The 19,335-nt window shown below is 51.1% G+C and overlaps 4 protein-coding genes across 4 annotated transcripts; 3 read left to right on the top strand and 1 right to left on the bottom strand.

Annotated features, from left to right (window-relative positions):
- Nucleotides 1-8,082: 8,082 nt before the first annotated feature.
- On the top strand, nucleotides 8,083-9,525 carry UCRPA7_6831 (hypothetical protein; the record flags this gene model as incomplete). Its single annotated transcript, XM_007919367.1, has 1 exon — nucleotides 8,083-9,525. The coding sequence occupies one exon, from the start codon at nucleotides 8,083-8,085 to the stop codon at nucleotides 9,523-9,525; it is 1,443 nt and encodes a 480-aa protein (XP_007917558.1).
- Nucleotides 9,526-10,009: 484 nt separating this feature from the next.
- Nucleotides 10,010-10,951, bottom strand: UCRPA7_6832 (putative coxi translation protein cya5 protein; the record flags this gene model as incomplete). The annotated part of the gene is made up of 1 exon (XM_007919368.1): nucleotides 10,010-10,951. One exon carries the CDS (start codon nucleotides 10,949-10,951, stop codon nucleotides 10,010-10,012), a length of 942 nt encoding a protein of 313 aa, XP_007917559.1.
- A 3,352-nt stretch (nucleotides 10,952-14,303) lies between these two features.
- On the top strand, nucleotides 14,304-16,264 carry UCRPA7_6833 (putative signal recognition particle 68 kda protein; the record flags this gene model as incomplete). Its single annotated transcript, XM_007919369.1, has 3 exons — nucleotides 14,304-14,494; nucleotides 14,554-15,681; nucleotides 15,739-16,264. 3 exons carry the CDS (start codon nucleotides 14,304-14,306, stop codon nucleotides 16,262-16,264), a joined length of 1,845 nt encoding a protein of 614 aa, XP_007917560.1.
- A 979-nt stretch (nucleotides 16,265-17,243) lies between these two features.
- Nucleotides 17,244-18,333, top strand: UCRPA7_6834 (putative diphenol oxidase protein; the record flags this gene model as incomplete). The annotated part of the gene is made up of 3 exons (XM_007919370.1): nucleotides 17,244-17,348; nucleotides 17,396-17,485; nucleotides 17,548-18,333. The coding sequence occupies 3 exons, from the start codon at nucleotides 17,244-17,246 to the stop codon at nucleotides 18,331-18,333; spliced, it is 981 nt and encodes a 326-aa protein (XP_007917561.1).
- Between the last annotated feature and the right edge of the window lie 1,002 nt (nucleotides 18,334-19,335).

Raw genomic sequence — 19,335 nt, forward strand, 5'->3', positions numbered from 1 at the left:
ACCATCTACGTCTAATCCGTTGACAACCGGCGAGGAGAAATTGCTGGAGAGACTCGCAATCCTTGACATGTTTTCATTTGAAGAAATGCAAAGGCTTCAAGAAGTCGCTGAAAAGATTCAACACGGTCTTCTTGTGATCAAACTTGACTTGAACGTCTTGGGGCAGATTGCAAATTACTACCGACGCCTCTCACGAGCAAAGAATATAGCCTCCTTGAATGTGATCCAAAAAGAATGTCAAAATGACTTTCTATTGTTCGACCAGAAAGCTGAGGCTATCAAAATGAGTCTCAACATCCGGAAGGAACAGTTGCAATCGCTCTTGCAACTCGTGGGGGATGGAAGGACACTAGTAAGCAGGCCATATAAAGTATATGATTTTACATTCAGGCCTGACAAGTCTAGTATGATGGAATCTTGCAGTATCGCAGCGTGCAAATCAGCAAAATTTACGCCCAAAGCGCGCACGAATCATCGCGAAAGATGGAGACAATCGCCCGGAAAACAGAGCAGGAGACTCTTTCTATGCACATAATTACCTTCGTCACCCTTATATTTCTGCCAGGGACATTCATTGCTGTACGATCGCTAAGATCTCCCTTGGTGAGTAAGGTAGGAATTCTAACTTCGAACACACAGACATTCTTCCAAAGCGGAATCATTGCGTGGAACGATGCAGGCGTGAAAGGCGCATCCTGGCTTTTCAGGGAGGATGCATTTGCACTTTTCGCCGAGATTAGTTTCGGGATAACAGCTGTTACCATTACAATTTGGCTGTTGGTAGTCCGTTGCCTCCGTAGGCGCTCTCAAGAACGACTTGAGGCTCAACAAAACAGCGACATGAGCGGTGCGAACATGGTTTAAAAAAAGTTTTTGTATCTTGTTCATTTATCTTTGATTTTGGTATGACGTGAACAAGTTTGGGGGTTGGAGATGAAGCATCGTGAGCCTAGTCAGAGTAGTGGGCTTTGAGTTTGTGGAAACAGCTACTGCAAACTACCTATAATTAGACAGTCTTTGACACTTCGCCTTGAGTCACTTGAAGGTGCATTGTTTCGAAGGTTCAAGGTTGACATCAGCTTTCAGAAGCTTAGGAGACAAGGCATTGTTCTTTCGAGTCTTGCGAATGTAATTCGTCGTAAGCAATCAAGTAAGTGTAGAAACCCACAGCAGTTGTGAATGCCTGATGGAACGCCTCGAGTTGTCTGCACGCACTGCGGATACTGAGATCGAGGTGGATGCTCAAAGGTGGCGGTGGCGGTGTACCTATCCGGATGTGGCCATGCGAACCATGGCACTCTCTGTATGCAGGTCGCAAATCATGACGGTCGCCTTCCCCATGGGCGAAGCTTGTCAGATCGAACCCCGCCCAACCATGGCATAATAAGAAATCTCCTGTTCATCCTTTTCTCTGTTGTGTAGGCAAAGGAAGCCATCACTCTGGGTCCTCTGTGTCGACTTGAAAGTTGGCAAAACAAACCCACCAGGGCAGTTCTCGAGCACCACAATCACCGTTTCGCACAGTCTCTCCTTTCAAGCTCATTCTAGCCGGATGGCGCTGATTTGAGCTACCGCCCAACTTGTCTGTAACCTTCTCTTGGTGCACCGGCTACATACATACACAACTCCTTGATTTACAGATCCGGACTCTTTGCCTCTTCAGGTCTACACCAATCCCTGAGCTCGTCTTCACTCGATTCGACCACTCTAAGAACCTTCTGAACGGTCTGCCAATACGAATCGTTCTTCGTGATGCGGGCCGGGTGTCGCTTAGTTTCATGGTCGGAGAGAATAATTCGATCCCGCCGTCCACCCAATCAACGGTAAACATGAAATCTATATCAAATGGATATCGCGATAAGGATTTCGAAGAGTATCTAGATAGGAAAAAACAATTCGGTGTTAAGAGGTTGGAGGAAAAAGCGTGGTACATCAGTCACCCAGCTCTGGAGGAGTATTGGGACGACACCAAAATAACCAGAGTTTTGATCGATCACCAACCCCCAATCAGCGCAAGCAAAACCTTGATACAACAAAAGTATCTCCAGATCTGGTCGATTTTGGTACATATTGGGAAGCCAGGGTATATTAGCGAGTTCACGGAAACCTCATGGAGCGATGTGAACCTTCCAATGGGGTCGACGGGAGGACCCGAGCGAACAACGCACGGTGTTGCATTTTTGGAGATGTTGAAGGAGTTTCGTGAACACCAGTGGCCTTTTGTGCCTGTTCAGTTTCTTTCTTCGGACCTCTTAGATGGCCGACAGCTTGACGAACGTTGCGTGCTACCTATTACGTACGATCCCGAGGATCCTTTAACGCGTCCGATCACTGCTTTAACCGAGACTATTGTGAAGAAGGTTCGGATTCATGATGATTGTACGGATTTCCCCAATGTAGGTTGGCTCTCATCAAATCTTCGAGCCACCATGGACTGACCGTTCCCAGAAAACCGTCGTTTTCAAAGAATACCAGAGAATAGAGCATATCGATGCCTGGAGAAAAGAAAGGAGCATCTTCTCTTCGGTTGACCACGACTGCGAGCATATCGTACAGAATCTCGGCGCCTTTGAACAAGCAAATAAGATGATCATTGTCTTAGAGTATGCAAATGGCGGAAGTCTACTCGATTTCTTTCTTAAAAATCAACAACCCTGGTCTTCCGAACAGATCGTCTTATTCTGGGAGAGCCTGTTAAAGCTCTGCCATGCCATCGACAAACTACACAATCTTCACGCAGTTCGGACTTCTCGAAAGATTGGGTGGTAAGTTTGCTACTTTCATGGTCTCTCACATGCCAAATATTAACTTTTTAGCGCCCATCGTGACATAAAGCCTTCAAATATTCTAATCTTTCGGGACGATAATCAGTCGACTTTCGAGTTCACATTGAAGCTTACTGATTTCAACACTTCATCGAACATACAGACTGTATCTTCTTCAAAAACCGGTATCCAGGACAACAATGGATCCCGTACCTACTGTATGCACCCTATCAAGCATAGCTGCTTAAAGATACTCACAGATGTTAGGCGCACCGGAGGCATCGCGCTTCTACTATGAAGAGGAGTACAATGATAGAGAGGTACCACTTGACTGCGACGTGTGGTCTCTGGGCTGTGTCCTGAGCGAATGCTTCGTCTGGCTGGCTGGAGGCGAGGAATTACGGTGTGAATACGAGACTCGGCGAAAAGCAGAGTTAAGCGATGTTCCAGGCGTCAAGGGCAGCAGTTATGAGGCTTGTTTTCATGACAAAAGAGAAAGGCTTCGTTGCGTCACTGATATTCACGATCAAGCGACAGAGAGTCTGAATCGTAATGACAGTTTCTCTCCGGTTGTCCGAAGGTTAATAGAGGACTTCATGCTACAGCCAAACGGCAGGGGTCGATTGGATGCCATTCAGGTTTGGCATCAGTTCAAGATCGCTGTTAAGAACTCGAAGAGCCGAGTCAATCCGAATGTAGCGGATCTTGAGGTTCAGAGTCCATCAGACAGCGGAGCTACCATGTTTCACATGAGGACACAATCCTCAGCTAGAGGGACACTATCGAATGATACATCTACCTCCTGTTTCAGCGGCACTAATCCGGTAGAGTCGTTGTCCCGAGGTGAAGTAGTCGCCTCTAGGGCTGCAGAGACAACGAGAGACGCTGCTTATTCAACAGATCTATTGTATCTGGCGACCAACGCCGCGTTGCCGGATGCAAACTCGTTATCCACAAAAGGCTCTCTTCGAGTCCCGGTTCGGACTAAACATGGATTATCGACCCCAGTGTCACCCCGATCTCAGCATACAGCCAGCAATGACTCTTGGCGGGATATGTCATCAACGGGGGTCGGTTCTTGGAACCCCAACAACAGTCCCCATTCACCTTATCATGAAGAGTCGACCTATGATTCTCTTCAAATGGTACGGAACTCGATTGGTCCTATCAGCCAAGACAACTCCGGGGAGGTACAGGGCGGAATGCCTCAGCGGCCATCCAAGACAAACCGCCCGTTCTCGGATCCACAACCAAGACTAGATGATCGTCTACACTTCCCTACTTTCGATTCTAGCTCTCGCTTCAATAAATCATCATCATATGGGCCTCCTTTCACGAATGGTGACCTCGAGAAAGAGACACAACCTAATGATGTGCGTCCTAGAAGCGAAAATAGAGCAGAGCGTAGGACCCAGGCTCAGAAAACGTCGGCTGGCATGTCAGAAGAGCCATATCCTCATGTGTCTACTGAAAAGGTTTTGAAGTGGAAATACTGCAATAAACGCGACCGTGGACAGCTAGAAGGCCTCAATGATGCGATGAACGCTCTGAAAGACCGAGACATGGTCTTCGTGATTGACGATTCTGAATCTATGAGAAAGAATCATCGTTATGAAACAATCCAGACTGCCGAAGCCTTGATGTATTTGGTGAAAAGTGTCGATCCTGATGGCATAGAAATGCTCTTCACGTCTCGACCAGAAGGTCCTCCCTTGAAAGGAAGGCAGCGCTGGATCAAGCCTTCGATAAAGCCGCTGATCAATAAAATCAAAACGCATTTTGATAACCATGGGGCGGGAACAACCAACATGGAGCATGCCCTTGACATCATCTTGAAGCGGCCCTACAGGCGACCGATATCTTTCATCGTCTTCACCGACGGTGTGTGGCAACGGGGCGCAACACTTCCAGGAGGAGGCGTCGAGAATGCGATTATATCTTACGTTACACGCTGGCAACGAGTCAAATCACGTACCGATGCCACCATCATGTTTGTGCGCTTCGGCGATGACCCGCTCGGCATGAGACGGCTTGCATACCTGGACGATGAGCTCAAGAACCATGGAGATATGCGCGGGCGGTAAGGCGACTCCCTTCCAGATTCTCATTCCGCTTAGTGTAGCTGACAACTCCATAGGGACATTGTTGACCATAAACGCTATGACTCTTCAGTATGGTCCATGTTAATCGGCGCACTGAGCGAGGCCAATGATAACGTTCAGCCGAGCCGCGACAGTGCCGAACCCCGGTACCTGGATAAGCTCTCTTCTGAAGGGCTCTGATTGTTGCCGATTGCTCTAGACAGATGAATTATTCGCCTAACCTTGCTCAAAGAAAAATGTCATGATCGCCCAGAACCTTGATGGTCGGCTCAGAGGAAGAGTGTCCTGCAGCTCATCCCACGTCCTTACCGTGTTTCACGGAAGTTTCGGGCGAATTTCTATGAATGCAGGCGACCACCAGATGGGCGACATTGCTCGGCTGTACGTTGACTCAGGCTAGACGATGAGAACGAAGGTATTTGATGATTGATCCTATATTCTTGAGTTTACGCGGTCACTAATAGAGCAAGTAGTCAAGTATCGTGCTCCTGCCAGCGACCAACATTAAATATCAACGCATTCTATACACTTGGCGTTTTCAGAGGGAGAAGCACTTTGCATCAGAGAATGAATCCACGAATTAACGACAATCATAAGCATTTAGGCATTTTACCGTCAACACGAGAACCGAAAGCATTAGACAGGCCAGGGGTTGGTGGACCTAGTTCAATTCCTCGTTCAGCCCTTAATAAATTCAGTAAATACAATAACTTATGAGTAACGATCATTTAACGAACCTGTTGATATGCTATCGACTTGACTAGAGTTGAAGGCCTTTCTAAATCAAGGGATACGATCAACAATCACGTGTCTCTCACTACAATGGTAACTATTCATAACTTTAGAAAAGGCGGTGCAGGTACATCTTCCTCTTCAAGATATTGTGATCCCCGGGCTATTGACCAGATAATCACTGTGTCAAGAAGAACTCTTGTAGAAAACCTAGGCTCCTTGGACCTTTGTATTTAATCATGTCACGACTGAGATATAAGCCGTTATTGCGCGCTATGTACTACTATTAGTCTTGGTATGCTGAGGTTTCTCATATAAAAATGGTGGCTGTAGAGGGATCCACCACTTGCATAAATCGTGTGGAGCCAGCTAAAGTTTGCTGTTTCTCCAAGCCCCAGGCCTGAAGAGCTACCTGTTTGAGCAGGATGCAGGCTCGGAGACCCCTGTGGGCGCTGCACTAACAAGAGTCTGGCACTAAGTGTGTCGTGTCGCTGACGTTTAGAGGGCCGGGTTGGGTCTTGTGAGGTGAGTTGTGCAGCAGGGACGCTAATTCTCTCACCGTGGCGAGCTCCGCTTCCCGGTGGGGGGGTACCCTCTCTCTGTGTCCTATTAATCCTGTTAGTCTTGGTCCAGGAACTTCCGAGGTGTGTCAGCCATACAGTCAGGAGTCAGGGCAGTCAATTACTCACCTCTTCGAAAGATGGATGAGGCGGGCATTTCCAAGTTGTAATTTGGCAGAAGTTACATTACGTTTTAATCACTCGTTGCATTCGTAAATTTCCCACACTCAACATAGCTGCGTATTGCTTCTTGCCTCCAATCTGGATCTGGCCGACGGCATTCGCATTTGCACGCATTTGCACTGCATGAGCTAATTACCTGCCAGTCGGAAGCTCCGTTCTCTCTAGTCTACTGCGTACACCCGTGGAGGTGTCGCTCGCTCTATCGATAAGAGAGTCGCCTATGATGTGATACCGGCGGCCATTACGACCTGACCCGAACTCAGGATCAGACCGCTGCCCCAACACCCGCGGCCGACAAAGACGAACTGAACCCGCCGAGAATTGCCTCGTCTCTCTTTTATTTCCCCAAGAAAACAATAGAGTGAAACGTCAAACGAAGTGTGTATCTGTCGAAGTGAATGCACAGCACCAGCATCTGGGAACAGTGACCCGGCCCGACCTTGACACAGCAGTCATTCACTCATTTACTCCTTCAGCCAGGACCACCCCCCAACAAGCCACACGAAATTCCACACTTTTGAGAAATCAGCCACCCCAGGTTCTACACAGGAGCCTTGGGTGGTGATGTCGCCTTTTCAAGCTTCGAATCGGTGAAGAATTAGCAGACATATCGCAGCCATGCCCATGTTCCAGGACCACCTGGACGGGGAAAACCCCAGGTCGGCCACCCCCGATGCCCCCTCCCAACCGATACCGATTCAGATACCCTCCCCTTCCTCTCCTCTCATCCGAAAGTTGTCAGAGGAGAGTATTCGGACTGAGCTGTGTGAAGGTCCTGTGCCGGACAGCCCAGCTCCCAGGACCCCAGAACGGGATATCTCCACCGCGACATCGGATCGAGCAGAGCTGATTGAGCGCCTTAAGAGGGGGGAGAGCCCGACTTGGATACCGAATCGACATGTAAGTCACTTTGATCTAGCTGACAAGACTCCTGAACGGGCCAATTTCTCACAAACGGGACAGCTCGAATCGTTATTTCACCGAAACGGCTCGCTTTCCCCTTCGAGGAGTCCACGACCGCGCTCCGAGAACTCCCCTACCCTTCTACCACCAGCTACGATAACGAGCGACAGTCCTGAGGCAAAGTCGGAACAGAAAGAGGCAGACGAGAGACTTGAGGATGGGTTGAACATCGAGCGGCCAAGATCGGCCCTCCACAGCGGCGACTTTACGCAGCACGAGGCAGCTCGTGAGAGGGAACCCTCCGAGGAGAGGAGCCGAGAGCATGATCCAGAACATTACCGCCCAGTCCGCCACTCCTGGCTCGCCACTTCACCGCCTCGAGATTTCACCCCGTATCACTTTGAGAGGAGGCAACGAGGTGTCATCCCAAGATCCGACGATGTCAGGTCTGCACTGTCGTCTCTGTCCTCGTCACTGTCCTCGAGCTTCGTCTACAAGCCGCCGACGAGTCCGCTCGTACAGTCCGAGAGCAATGACGATCTCGACTTATCTCTTCCTATGAACAACATTGATATCACCTCAAGTAGCCCGTCCAGGAATGCACGGCGACACACTCTAAATTTCTCCCAGCATCCGCAGTACACCCCTGCGGGGTTGCAGAGAACACCGTCATTGCAGCGCGAGTCAACTTATCCATACCAGGCTCATCAGCCCCGGAGGTCGCTGACCTCCACACCAAATTTCTCGCCCATAGGGAGCTCTCCTCAAACCCCTGCATTTTTGCGGTCGAGACGGCCGTCTTACAGCTCCGACGTATCGCCAATTCAGCATGCATCAATGGTGGGTTCATACGAAGAGAGTATTCTCCGGGGCCGCATGTCGACCAACCCCTCAAAACCACTGGAATTTCTCGCCCAGATTGGAGTGTTGGGCCTGGGCAAATGCAAGGCTAGCCTAAGATGCCCTGCCCATGTGACACTTCCCTTCTCTGCTGTCTTCTACAGCTATGCCAGTACTCCTCAGAGCCGATCCAAGAGTGACGATGGTCCCAGTCCATATGTCGGCCAGATAGATCTGGAGAACGGCCTATCCAACCAGGAGGAGGATGCGCGAAGCAAGAGGAAGATGCAGAACAGATACCCTGAAAGGCGACCGACGGACGATGACATCGACATGATCGGCCTCCCCAGTCAGACTCCTACTATAGATGCTCGCAAAGCCGCAAGGCAAAGACGGCAGTCTACATCCCCAAGGGCTCCTCCTGGTGGAAGCTACCGCATTCCTGAAAAGGGTCAACTTCAAATCATTATTAAAAATCAGAACAAGACCGCTGTTAAGCTGTTCCTAATCCCGTACGACCTCGCGGGTATGGAGCCAGGCACAAAGACATTCATCCGGCAACGCAGCTACTCGGCTGGGCCAATAATAGACAACGTGCCAACTCTTCAGGATGCCAGCGCCGACAGGCAGATTCTGCGCTATCTGGTACACCTGCACATCTGCTGCCCGTCGCGCGGCCGCTACTACCTCTACAAGAGCATCCGCGTCGTCTTCGCGAACCGCGTCCCCGACGGGAAGGAGAAGCTCCGGAACGAAGTGACCTTCCCCGAGCCGCGGTTCACCGCCTACAAGCCCATCCGCGTGATGCACCCGCCCATCTCGCTGGCCACGGGGCCCGGCGCGATGCTCACCGCCGAGAAGGCCTACCGCCGGCGCAGCTCGGGCTTCTCGTTCGGCGGCAAGCTCGACCAGAACTTCGACGCGGAGCTGCCTCTGCCGCCCTTCTCGATGCACTCGCGCTCCTCCTCGACGAGCCACCAGGGGTCGGCGTCTGCTGCTGCTGCTGCTGGCGCCGCGGCGTTCAGCTTCGCCGGGCACAATACCCCGGTCGACCCCGTCCCCTTCAGGCTCCCGCCCGCGCGGAAGCCGCCCAGTGACGTCAGCGAGGGCAGCGAGACGACCGCCACGCAGATGCAGTCGCCGACGTCCTCCAAGGCGAGCCGCCCGTCGACGCAGGGGTCTGCCGACGGCTCGGGCTCGGGCGCGGGCGCGGCGGCCGCCTGGCAGGGGATGGACGGTATTGACAGGCGCATCGCGCGGTACGACAAGCTCAGCAAGGGCGATGTTGGATACGGCGGCAATGCGTTTGCGCCGATGGTCAGCGGCAGTCCTGGCGCGGCGGAGGGCCTCCTGTCACAGAGGCTGCGGTCGCTGGGCGTTCAGGGGCAAGGACAGGACGGTGTCGATGGCCAGAATAGCGCCGACAGGGCACAAGAGTGAGCATGCTATATTTGTTGGTGGCCTCTCTCCCCCATTTTCATTTTTACCCTTCATTCGATCTGCATAGAGAGGCCTGTCTGGATTCATTTTGTTCATAGGATAGGACAGGACAGGTATTCCCCCCCCCACCAACCATAGGCGTCTTTGGGGTTATGGACGAGCGCGGCCGGTATAAGGCACCGTGCTGTGTGTATATTTGTTTCTTAGATAAGTAGGCTTGAAGATAGCCAGTCAATAGAGACAAAAGTCTCACTTCGTGAACGTCCGTTTGCATTGCACTATCGTGAAGACAGACAAGATGTGCAGATTAAAGCGGCGTTTTGGCCCTATCGTCTATATAAGGTACATAACTCATTACTCAGTTGTTTTATACAAGGTTATTGATGATGTACATATATGCAGATGTTTATACACGTCTCCCCTCCTCATTGTTCTTCACCGACCCGGCGCGGCATCTGAGTCGTTGCTAAGCCAGGCAGAATCGTTATCTATCATACTGTGGCGTTTTCGCCTTGCCAGGACGAGCCTCGCCTGAGGACCCGAGCCCCCTGGACAAGAAGTCCTCGTCATCTGCAGAAAGATCGTCGTTCGTAGAAGACCGTTTTGCCTTCTTCTCCATGGGTGCGCCTATTTGTTCATCGGCTGCGGAGAGCTCTTGAAGAATTCGTCGCGGAGGCTCTCTGGGCCGTCCCTGGAGATCGGGCTCCACATTACGAGGTGCGCGGTCGTCCTCGTCCCAGGGCGAGGACCGTCTGCGACTCGCCCTGCCACCCAGGTCGCCGGCGAACTCCGAGAAGATGGTCTCCTCAGCTTCGGAGCCCGTGCGTCTCATGGACTTGATGGCCACCACGGTCCTCGGGCAGTGCTCGTCGATCCCGGAGAGCACGCGGCCGTTCTCCACTGACCACGGCGCCAGCTGCTCGATCTCGCCGTACTCCTTGGCCAGGACGAACATGGTGTGCGCGATGGGCCGGAGGTACTCCCGAGAGCTGCCTATGCGGCGGAGATCCAGAGGCAGTCGGTTCTTGACGCGCTGCTTTCGGCGTGTGAGGTACCAACCCGTCCATCTGGGCATGAGAACCTCCTCGCAGATGTCGAAGGCTTCTCTCCATCGCTTCAGCCTTGCCAGCGCCTGGACGTAGAAGTTCCAATTCTTGTTATCAAGCTTGAAACCCGCCGAGGTCACCATTGACACGAGCTCGATAAGGCCATCGGGGTTTTTCTCCGCTTCGAACATTCGCTGCATCGTCTTGAGAGGATCGACCAGGACGTATTGGTATCTGGGCAGTATACCAGGCTTACCGCCTGGTGGCGTTGCTATTTTGCGCGCCCCATCCCAGATAGCGGTCCAAGTGTCTCGGACTTTGTCAAATTTGTTCTCGCAGAAGTCAGAGTATAGAATGGCGCTCAATAATTCCAAGGGCATATCTGCGGGATCCTCGGACTGAGGAGAAGAGGTGCGATAGAGATCAATGATCTCTTGAACCGTTGTGAAATCTCTCAATTGGGAGAATAGGAAGATCAACAGGGAAGCCTGCTCCGTCCGCGAGGAGTGCGAGACAACATGTCGGTGTGGTGTTGGGCTGGTAGGGGCTATTTCGTCAGCCACCGACTCTGTACGCTGTTTTTCCTCGTCCAAAGACCGTCGAAATTCCTGAAGGGCAAGGTTGAGGCGGTGCTTGGCTTTTTCATCTGCATGATTCGATGGCAAGTGCCGATATTGACCAAGGGCCTCAATGACCCGCAGCAATCGATCAGATGACTCAGGAAACCCCCATTTAGTCAACAGATTGTGCGTGTGAATTGCTCTGTACGGTTCTCCGGTCCTAATGAAAGCTGACATGAGAAGAAGATAGTGATTATATGTCGGTTTAAAAGCATGCTCCCTGGCTGCAACCTGAAGAAGATGAAGAGCGTGATGTGCCTGTCGACAAAAGACCAACGCCTTCAGAAGGCTATCGAATGTCTTGTCGTCGTATGACACTTCCAACTCCGTCATCATATTCAGAAGGCGGTTGACAGTTGTCAGATCTTGCCTCAGCGCATGATGGTGAAGCAGGGTGTTCCACAAAGCCGTATAGTTCCCCTGTACATGTCTCTGCTTCGTCGTCATGACACATATGTTTTCGGCCAACGTAAAAGCATCATTCTGGCAGTATGCTTCTATGACACAATCGACTGTGGTCACAGTGGGCTTGATGCCTTTGTCCTTTGACATGCGATATAGGTCAAGCGTTGTGTCGAGGTCGCCTCGGGAGCCACTCATGCCCATTATTGTGCCAAAGCTGTAATGATCTGGTTTGGTAGACTTGCATAGATCATCAAAAAGATTCAGGGCTCCCTCATAGTCTTGTGTCTTCGCATAAGCGTTGAGCAAAATGTTCCAGCACTCAACAGGAGGTTTTCTGCCGTACAAAGACTTGATCTCGTCAAAAGCTTTGCGAACCTGGCTAATGTCCCCACGGACAGCATGAACGTGCATCAGATACGTGAACGTGTCAGAATACGCCTGGATGACATGTGGATAATGCTGGACATATTCCTTCCACATGCGGTGCACTGACTGAACGTCGCCTCGAGACGCGTAGAAGGCGAGAAATTGCTGGTATCCAAAAACGTCCAGTCTGTCATATCGCTTATACCAGTCCCCGAGAATCATTTCCATGCCTGAGGCATTATTTGGATAATAGACATCTTTGACCATGGCACGTATGATTGGGACTCTAATACGGACGTTGGGCAGTCCCCTATAAACAGTATATGCCTCGGCAGCCAGCTCAAGATCACTTCTGCTAATGCAGAGCGGTATGAAGTCTTCGAAGAGAAGAGGATCCTTGACGCTCTGGAGCAGTGAAAGAGCTTGGTCTGACTGAATCTCGGGTAAAAGTCCTCGTAGCAGAGGGTTGAGAAATGATGTCCGGAGGGCTTCGTGCAGACCTTGAGACCCTGCATGCTCCACACCTTCGCCAGTGAGATCATAAAGCGAGGTCAACTTGTTAGTTATCCCAGGCAAAGTGGCGAATTCCTCAAAAGACGTGGAGTGGAATTTATAGTCAGGTGAAACACTTATGACATTTTGCCAAATGTCGAAGAGCACTTCCCACGACGATGTTCGGAGTGTGTGAAGTACCAAGTAATCGAGACCTTCCTCGGGAATTTTCCCGCGACGAGCTTGCTTTTGTAGAGCCTGCTTGAAAAGAAGGATCGCTTCGGCTTCATGACCCAACCTTAGGCTGGCCTTGATGGCGATGGACACAAGCTTTGGATCCCATTGCAACGGAACCAATTCAGAAAACAGTTCGACAAGTCTAGCAGCCCAGACAGGGCTCCTGGATTGGGCCAGAAACACGATGATCTCAGGCCGTATGCTCGGCCGCAGGTCTGGATTCAACTGATGGTATCCATCCCACACAAGATCGAGGTCGGACTCGGTAGGCTCTTGCAGGTGCAATAATTGGCGAAGCTTCTTAATGACCTGCCTTTCATGTCTCTCTCCACTCTCCGCCTCGTTCGACTTTGTCTCCACCGTATGATCCCCAGCGAATAACGACGTGCCCGAAGCACCAGTATCAGGAATATCCCTTGATGATGACTGATAAACCACGTGGGAAGATGTCCGTGAGCTTTGTGATGTAGCGGCCGAGGTATACAGTCTTGGGGTATGCGTGTGCAGACGATTCTTGGGCCTCTCGTATCGCTCCAATACGGATGGGGACAGCTTCCTAAGCAAAGTGGCAGCTCCATGAGGATACAAGAAGTCGAGCAAAAAGGTTGGCGCAATCACAGATTCGCCCTGAGAATGCGCCGAGGAAGAAAACTCGGGGGCGTCGATACTGACTGGCGAGATGATCTGCCAGACTTTAGAGAGCTCGATGTCAGCGGCGCCATGTTGCCAGAAAGCCGTATGAAGTCTTCGCCGGCTTGTAAACGAATTGGCAGTGGATGTTGAGGGCAGAACTCGTTGGATATTGCATGGCTCCAGAGTAGCTGCCGTCCTCTCAAGCATCGGCATCAGGAAACGGGTTCAACAGCCACGGTCGAATATCACAGATGATCGCGTCGCATTGTAAAGACTAAGGATGATACTACCAACAAAATACGAATCAGTATACATGAACGACTAGCGAGCAATTGTGTAGGAGAGAAGGGGACGAAGTGCTTACAGGACTTATGCTAGGTTTGAAACTCGACATCTAGGGATGGATGATGCGGACACTTGAGAGACGAGAGGAATAATAAGCTGCTGAAATCTTTCCCCGAGGTGGAGAAATCTGAAAAGACAAATGACGACTTGGAGTTGAATGCGTGTGCAATTGCCGGAACCACTTGACTCTTTCTGACTTGCGGTCTGCTGAGGCCTTGTGGTTGGAAGTTGAATTCGCGATGTTAGACCTAAAGACAGACAAATTATTGGAGCTCCAGCTCCCCGAGGTCAGTCAGATCAGGCCATACTAACTGGCACTGGACATTACTGCCCGGAATTTTTTGGCAGGGGACGACAGCCGTAAGAACACTTGATCCGGGCGCCGGCTGACCGCCCGCCAGGTAGGGCCTTGCCACAGCTAGCCCAGCATAACTACAGTGACGTCCCTTATGAAGGATTTATGAAGAGGAGGGGCACCTTGACCAACTGGCAGAGTAACCCCACCAAAATCGGATCGCCAAAATATCGACCACCTAACGAGAAGCCTCGTTGGGTTTGGAGAACACATTTTGCAGTGCCTCCAGACATCAACTAGCCACAGGGTGCAGAAAACGCATCAACCCAGTGTGCCGCGATGGACATCACCAAGTTTGTCGTTTCCTCACGGGAACAGGCACTCCTCTACGGGGATTATGCGACCTACAGGTCGCAGCTCGCCAACCGCCTCCTCAGCTGTCGCAAGAAGCTGCACATTGTGACGAAGAATCGCGGCAAATACAACCCCAAGGTATCAATCACGCCTGAACAGGTCGCTGAGAATCATGCGTGAGTATGCCGTTTTCCTGCATGGAGCCCAGTGCTCTTCTTTGCTAACACTTTACCAGATACGTTGATCTTCTTCTGCTCACATCAGAGCGTGCGTGGGCTCATGCCATGGCGATGAAATCGATACACTCGGCCGATACGAAAGGCATTTCCGGACATACACGCTCTCATATGGTCTCGCGACTTGAGAAGGCCGCAAAGGCAGCAGACAGGCTAGTCGAGGTCCTCTCAGATGGTGCGAGCGGTGCCAGCGAGAAAGATGTCCTCGAGGCCAGGGCATATGCGGCTCTTTTGCGCGGCTCTTCTCTCTTCGAGAAGCAGAGCTGGCAGGCATGCTTGGGGAACTACTCAATCGCGCGTGTCATTTACAGCGCATTGTCATCGTCGACAAAAGGGGACATCTACAAGGATCTCCTCTCCGAGACCATCGACCCTTCCATTCGTTATGCGGCTTATCAATTGAAGACACCGCGGACGCTACCTATCCCGGCGATTGCAAGGCAATCATTTCCGCAAAATGACAAGGCCCTTGTCTCGAGCCTCGAGAAGCTAGATCCAAACATCTTAAAGCAGGCGGATCAAGAAGTGAAGAAAGATGACGCCGCTCCAAAGACGCTGACTTGGAGATCTCGAGAGGTTCATATCGAGGACGCAGCGATTGCACTTGCTTGGGGCTCGGTGGAGGCAGCAAAGGATCAATTATCCGACAAGCTATCTTCTTCATCTACGTGGCAGCCCAAGGATAAGGCTGCCGCTTACGATGATGTCCTTCTTGCCAGCCAGGATGCAGTTGATGCTACAAAGCAAGCTATTGATGAATTGAGGAGTGAGGGCATATCGCAAGGCGACGCGCGCATGCAGAGCCTTCAGATTACCCGAACCGCTGTCAATTATGAGATGATCAGCTACAGAATTGGGCGTAACCGGGTGCTTGCTGGTGATAGAGATGGTGCGCTGGTAGAGTTTGGGCCCAGTTCGAAGAAGAGGAAGCTCAAAGAAGAGTCTGTAGCAGTGCCAACAAAAGAACAGGCCCCTGGTCGTCAGGTTGCAAGGCTGAAAGAGAAGGTTGTCCTCTATGACGGCACACTGCAAAGCCTAGAGTCTATCAAGGAGCTCCCGGGTGTCGCTGCGGATGAGGAACTATCGGGACAGTTGGATGCCGCCTTCAAATATTTTAACGCTCTGAAGTATGTCTTGCTCTCTGCCGCTCCTCCCTACGTCACGACTTTACTAACTTTCTTCAGGTGTTTGGCTCTTGCTCGATCACACACACTGACTGGACATCCTACCAATGCGTTGGCTCTCATTAAATATGCATTTGAGCAGTGCGAGTCTGCTATGCCGGTTTTCACAAAAGCAAGCAAGCAGAATGAAACGTCAATCCGAAGTCTTGACGTGACCCAGGATGATGCTAAATTTGTCTATCAACTCCTTCAAGGCGAGCTGCAGCGCAGCCGTGCATTGGTCGAGATTGCAAGTCTTCGAAAGCAGAACGATAGCAATGCGTCTAAGCCACGGGCATACTCATTGATCGATAGATTGAACGAGTACCCCAGTGGCGGCGTCGACCTGGAGAATATTCTCGTGTACCCCCCGAAAATCGAGACAGTCCCTGTCAAGCCACTTTTCCTCGATGTAGCCTGGAACTACATCGGATACCCTGACAATGGGGCACCAGCCGCTGGCGCAACTAAGCAGAAGACCGCAGAGCAGCCGTCAGAGTCAGATAAACAGCCACAGAAGAGAGGCTGGTTTGGGTTTGGACGATGAGGGCCGCCTGACAAGTGTGACAGGTGTGCGGGCCCGTCTACTATACGCGCTATAGTACGAGAGTTCGCGTGCCGTAGTTACTATGAATGGAATTAAGGTTGGGAATGCTTCATGCTTACCCCTTTTTGGAATGATGCCTCCGTGACTTTGTCTGGAATGTATCATTAGTCCTCGCTCGACGCCCCCCGTTGTGACTGGAATGCTGGTGGAATGCAAGTGAGGCGATTTTGCTGTACACTGTAAAATCGATTTACCTCGCGACTTTGAAATGGAAATCAAATCATGAATCTTGTTGTAATCTCTAACGCTAAGGGCTCTGCGTTCTCAAGTGTTCGTGACACTCAACCGCCATCACATGTCGTTCCGAATAAGATGATGGACGAGGAGTCGGAGAAGCTGATTCCCCAGCCCACCGCGGCGAAGAGAACAGTGAGCTTCCGCGCGTTCATTGCGACGATTGCCCTATTCTCGGTCGTTGTGACGGCCCTATGTCTGGGCTTTGGCCTGACTCTTCGTCATGAAGCCGCGATCCGTCGCCCTGCAGCCGAGGTTGCCTCCGCCAGCTCATACGGCCTTCCAGACAGCCTCGAAACAGTCCATATAGAGCAACTAATAAATCCAGACGAGCTGGACTTACGAACTAATTTCAGCGTCACCAGCGAGACGACCACGCGAGAGTATGAATTCAATATCAGCCTCGCTTCCGCTGCCCCTGATGGGTTCTATAAGCCGATGATCCTAATAAATGGGCAGTCGCCAGGACCACTTATAGAAGCAAACATAGGCGACACAATAAGGGTAGACAATCATGGCCCTTAACTATCTCTCTCTCTTGCTAAGTAGAAACTTCATAATTTAGGTCGTGGTCAATAATCACATGCCAAATACAAGTACCAGCATCCATTGGCACGGTATCGACCAACATAACACGACATGGATGGACGGAGTCTCGGCTGTCTCCCAATGCGCAATTCCAGCGATGCAGAGCTTTACTTACGAGTTTCGCGTTGACGACCAACGAGGGACGTTTTGGTATCATGCGCACACGTCGATACAATACACCGACGGACTGTACGGGCCCATTGTGAGCAGCCTATGTGTATAGTCTTGGACAAGGACTAATCACCACAGATCATTCACGACCCTGATGAGAAGGTCCCGGCGACCGACGATGAGAAGATCGTTTTCCTCGGTGATCATTACCATACATATGGCGCAGTTGTGAGTGATACTCAATCCTACTTATCTTGAGTTCTGCATGACTGACCAAGGGGGCATATCAGTTGGTAGAAAGTTACCTTGGGGCAGGCTCCCAGTGGAGTCCTGACGAAGCAGGCGTCGAGCCTCTGCCCGACAACTTTCTCATGAACGGGCAGCACACGTACGACTGCTCCGTCGTCTCCAGCACCTTCTCGTCCGAGGTGTACGACAACGCCGGCACATGCACCGGCGGCCAGCTGTATTCGACGAGCATCCGGCCCAACTCGAGTGTCCGGCTCCGCCTGATCAACCACAGCTCGTTTATGTCTTTCTGGTTCAGCATTGACAATCATACGATGGAGATTGTTGAGATCGACGGCATTGAGGTGGAGCCTATCGCAAGCAGGGGCGTCTATGTGAACATCGGGCAGCGATACTCTGTGATTGTGAATGCGAACCAGACCAGCGGGAACTATTATATGCGAGCGACCCTCCCGCAGACGTGCTTCACTCCGTTCTGTCCCTACACCAGCACGGGACTCGTTAGTATCGATTACCAGGTGAAGGGGGTTCTCTCGTACGAAGGAGTCAGTATCAAAGATGAGCCAATTGGTTTTGTTGGAAACACGAGCAATCCATTTGGGGTCGACACCAACCTGGTTCGTGGCGATGTCTGGGAGGGCTGCGACGACATGCCGTTCGATATGCCCATCCCCATGAGAAAGGAGGCAGCCATCGATGTGAGCCCGAATAACCAGCACTCGGTGATATTCCAATTTCGCCAGGCGGGCGAAGTCAATAGAATTTTCATCAACCGTGTAAGTTCTCGTTGCGACAAGCGATATGATCTGCTGAGGATGAACGGCTAACATACGGCCTCGCGATTTCCAGACGTCTTGGAGTCCGTACCGTGATGATGCGCAATTATGGCAAGCATTGGACCAGAACTTTACCGTGGGACAGGGGGGCTCTTATAATAGTTGGGACTTCCGGCTTGACCAGCAAGTGCTTCTTATCCCTGATGCCAATCAAGGGGTGCAGATTGTCATCAATAGTCTCGACATTATGGAACATCCCTTTCATCTGCAGTACGTACAGCCCTTTGTTTGCTCTTGGAATATAACAACTAACTCTTGATAGTGGTATATATAGTCTTTGGATTATTAAATGAGATGGCTAGCTGACAAGATCAAACAGGTCACAGTTTCCAGGTCGTTGGCTGGGGTTCGGGCCAGTACGCCGACGGCAACTCCACAACCTGGAATCTCGAGAATCCCATGCGACGAGACACAATTACCATTCCCGCACAGTGGCATATTGTAATTCGATTTGTCGCCGATAACCCGGGGATGTGGGCGTTGCATTGCCATGTGGCATGGCATATGGAAGGTCGGTACAATATCTCTTCTGTTCCGCCGTCATCCCTTGCTAACCTGGACCACACATTTACAGGCGGCATGTTTGTCTCCTTCATTGAGCGGCCAGAAGACATGAAGCGATTGGTCCAAGAAATGGACCCGGAAACGAGAGCATTGTCAGAAGGGTTCTGTGCAAAGAGGCAGTGATGGAGATATGAGTGTACATACCTAGACAAGTGCTGAAGCACAAGCACTCTTTGTGATATTATAATGACCACGGAGGCGCTTTTTTTTTTGAGGGAACGGAGAATATATCTTGACTATTTGAGAATTGACTGGGAGGACATGGGATAATGCTACAACTCAGCATATTAGGCATTCACAAGCAAGATGAAGCGAAATTTTCGAGGGGGGATGTCGCATTATCTAATTTATCACCATTTTACATGTACATGCATGCAGCCAAGATCCGACACCCCCTTGCCATGCCCAGTGTCATTCAGAACCGTTAAT

This window comes from Phaeoacremonium minimum (assembly GCF_000392275.1).
Source record: "Phaeoacremonium minimum UCRPA7 unplaced genomic scaffold PA7_03_scaffold_496, whole genome shotgun sequence".
NCBI classification, from domain to species: domain Eukaryota; kingdom Fungi; phylum Ascomycota; class Sordariomycetes; order Togniniales; family Togniniaceae; genus Phaeoacremonium; species Phaeoacremonium minimum.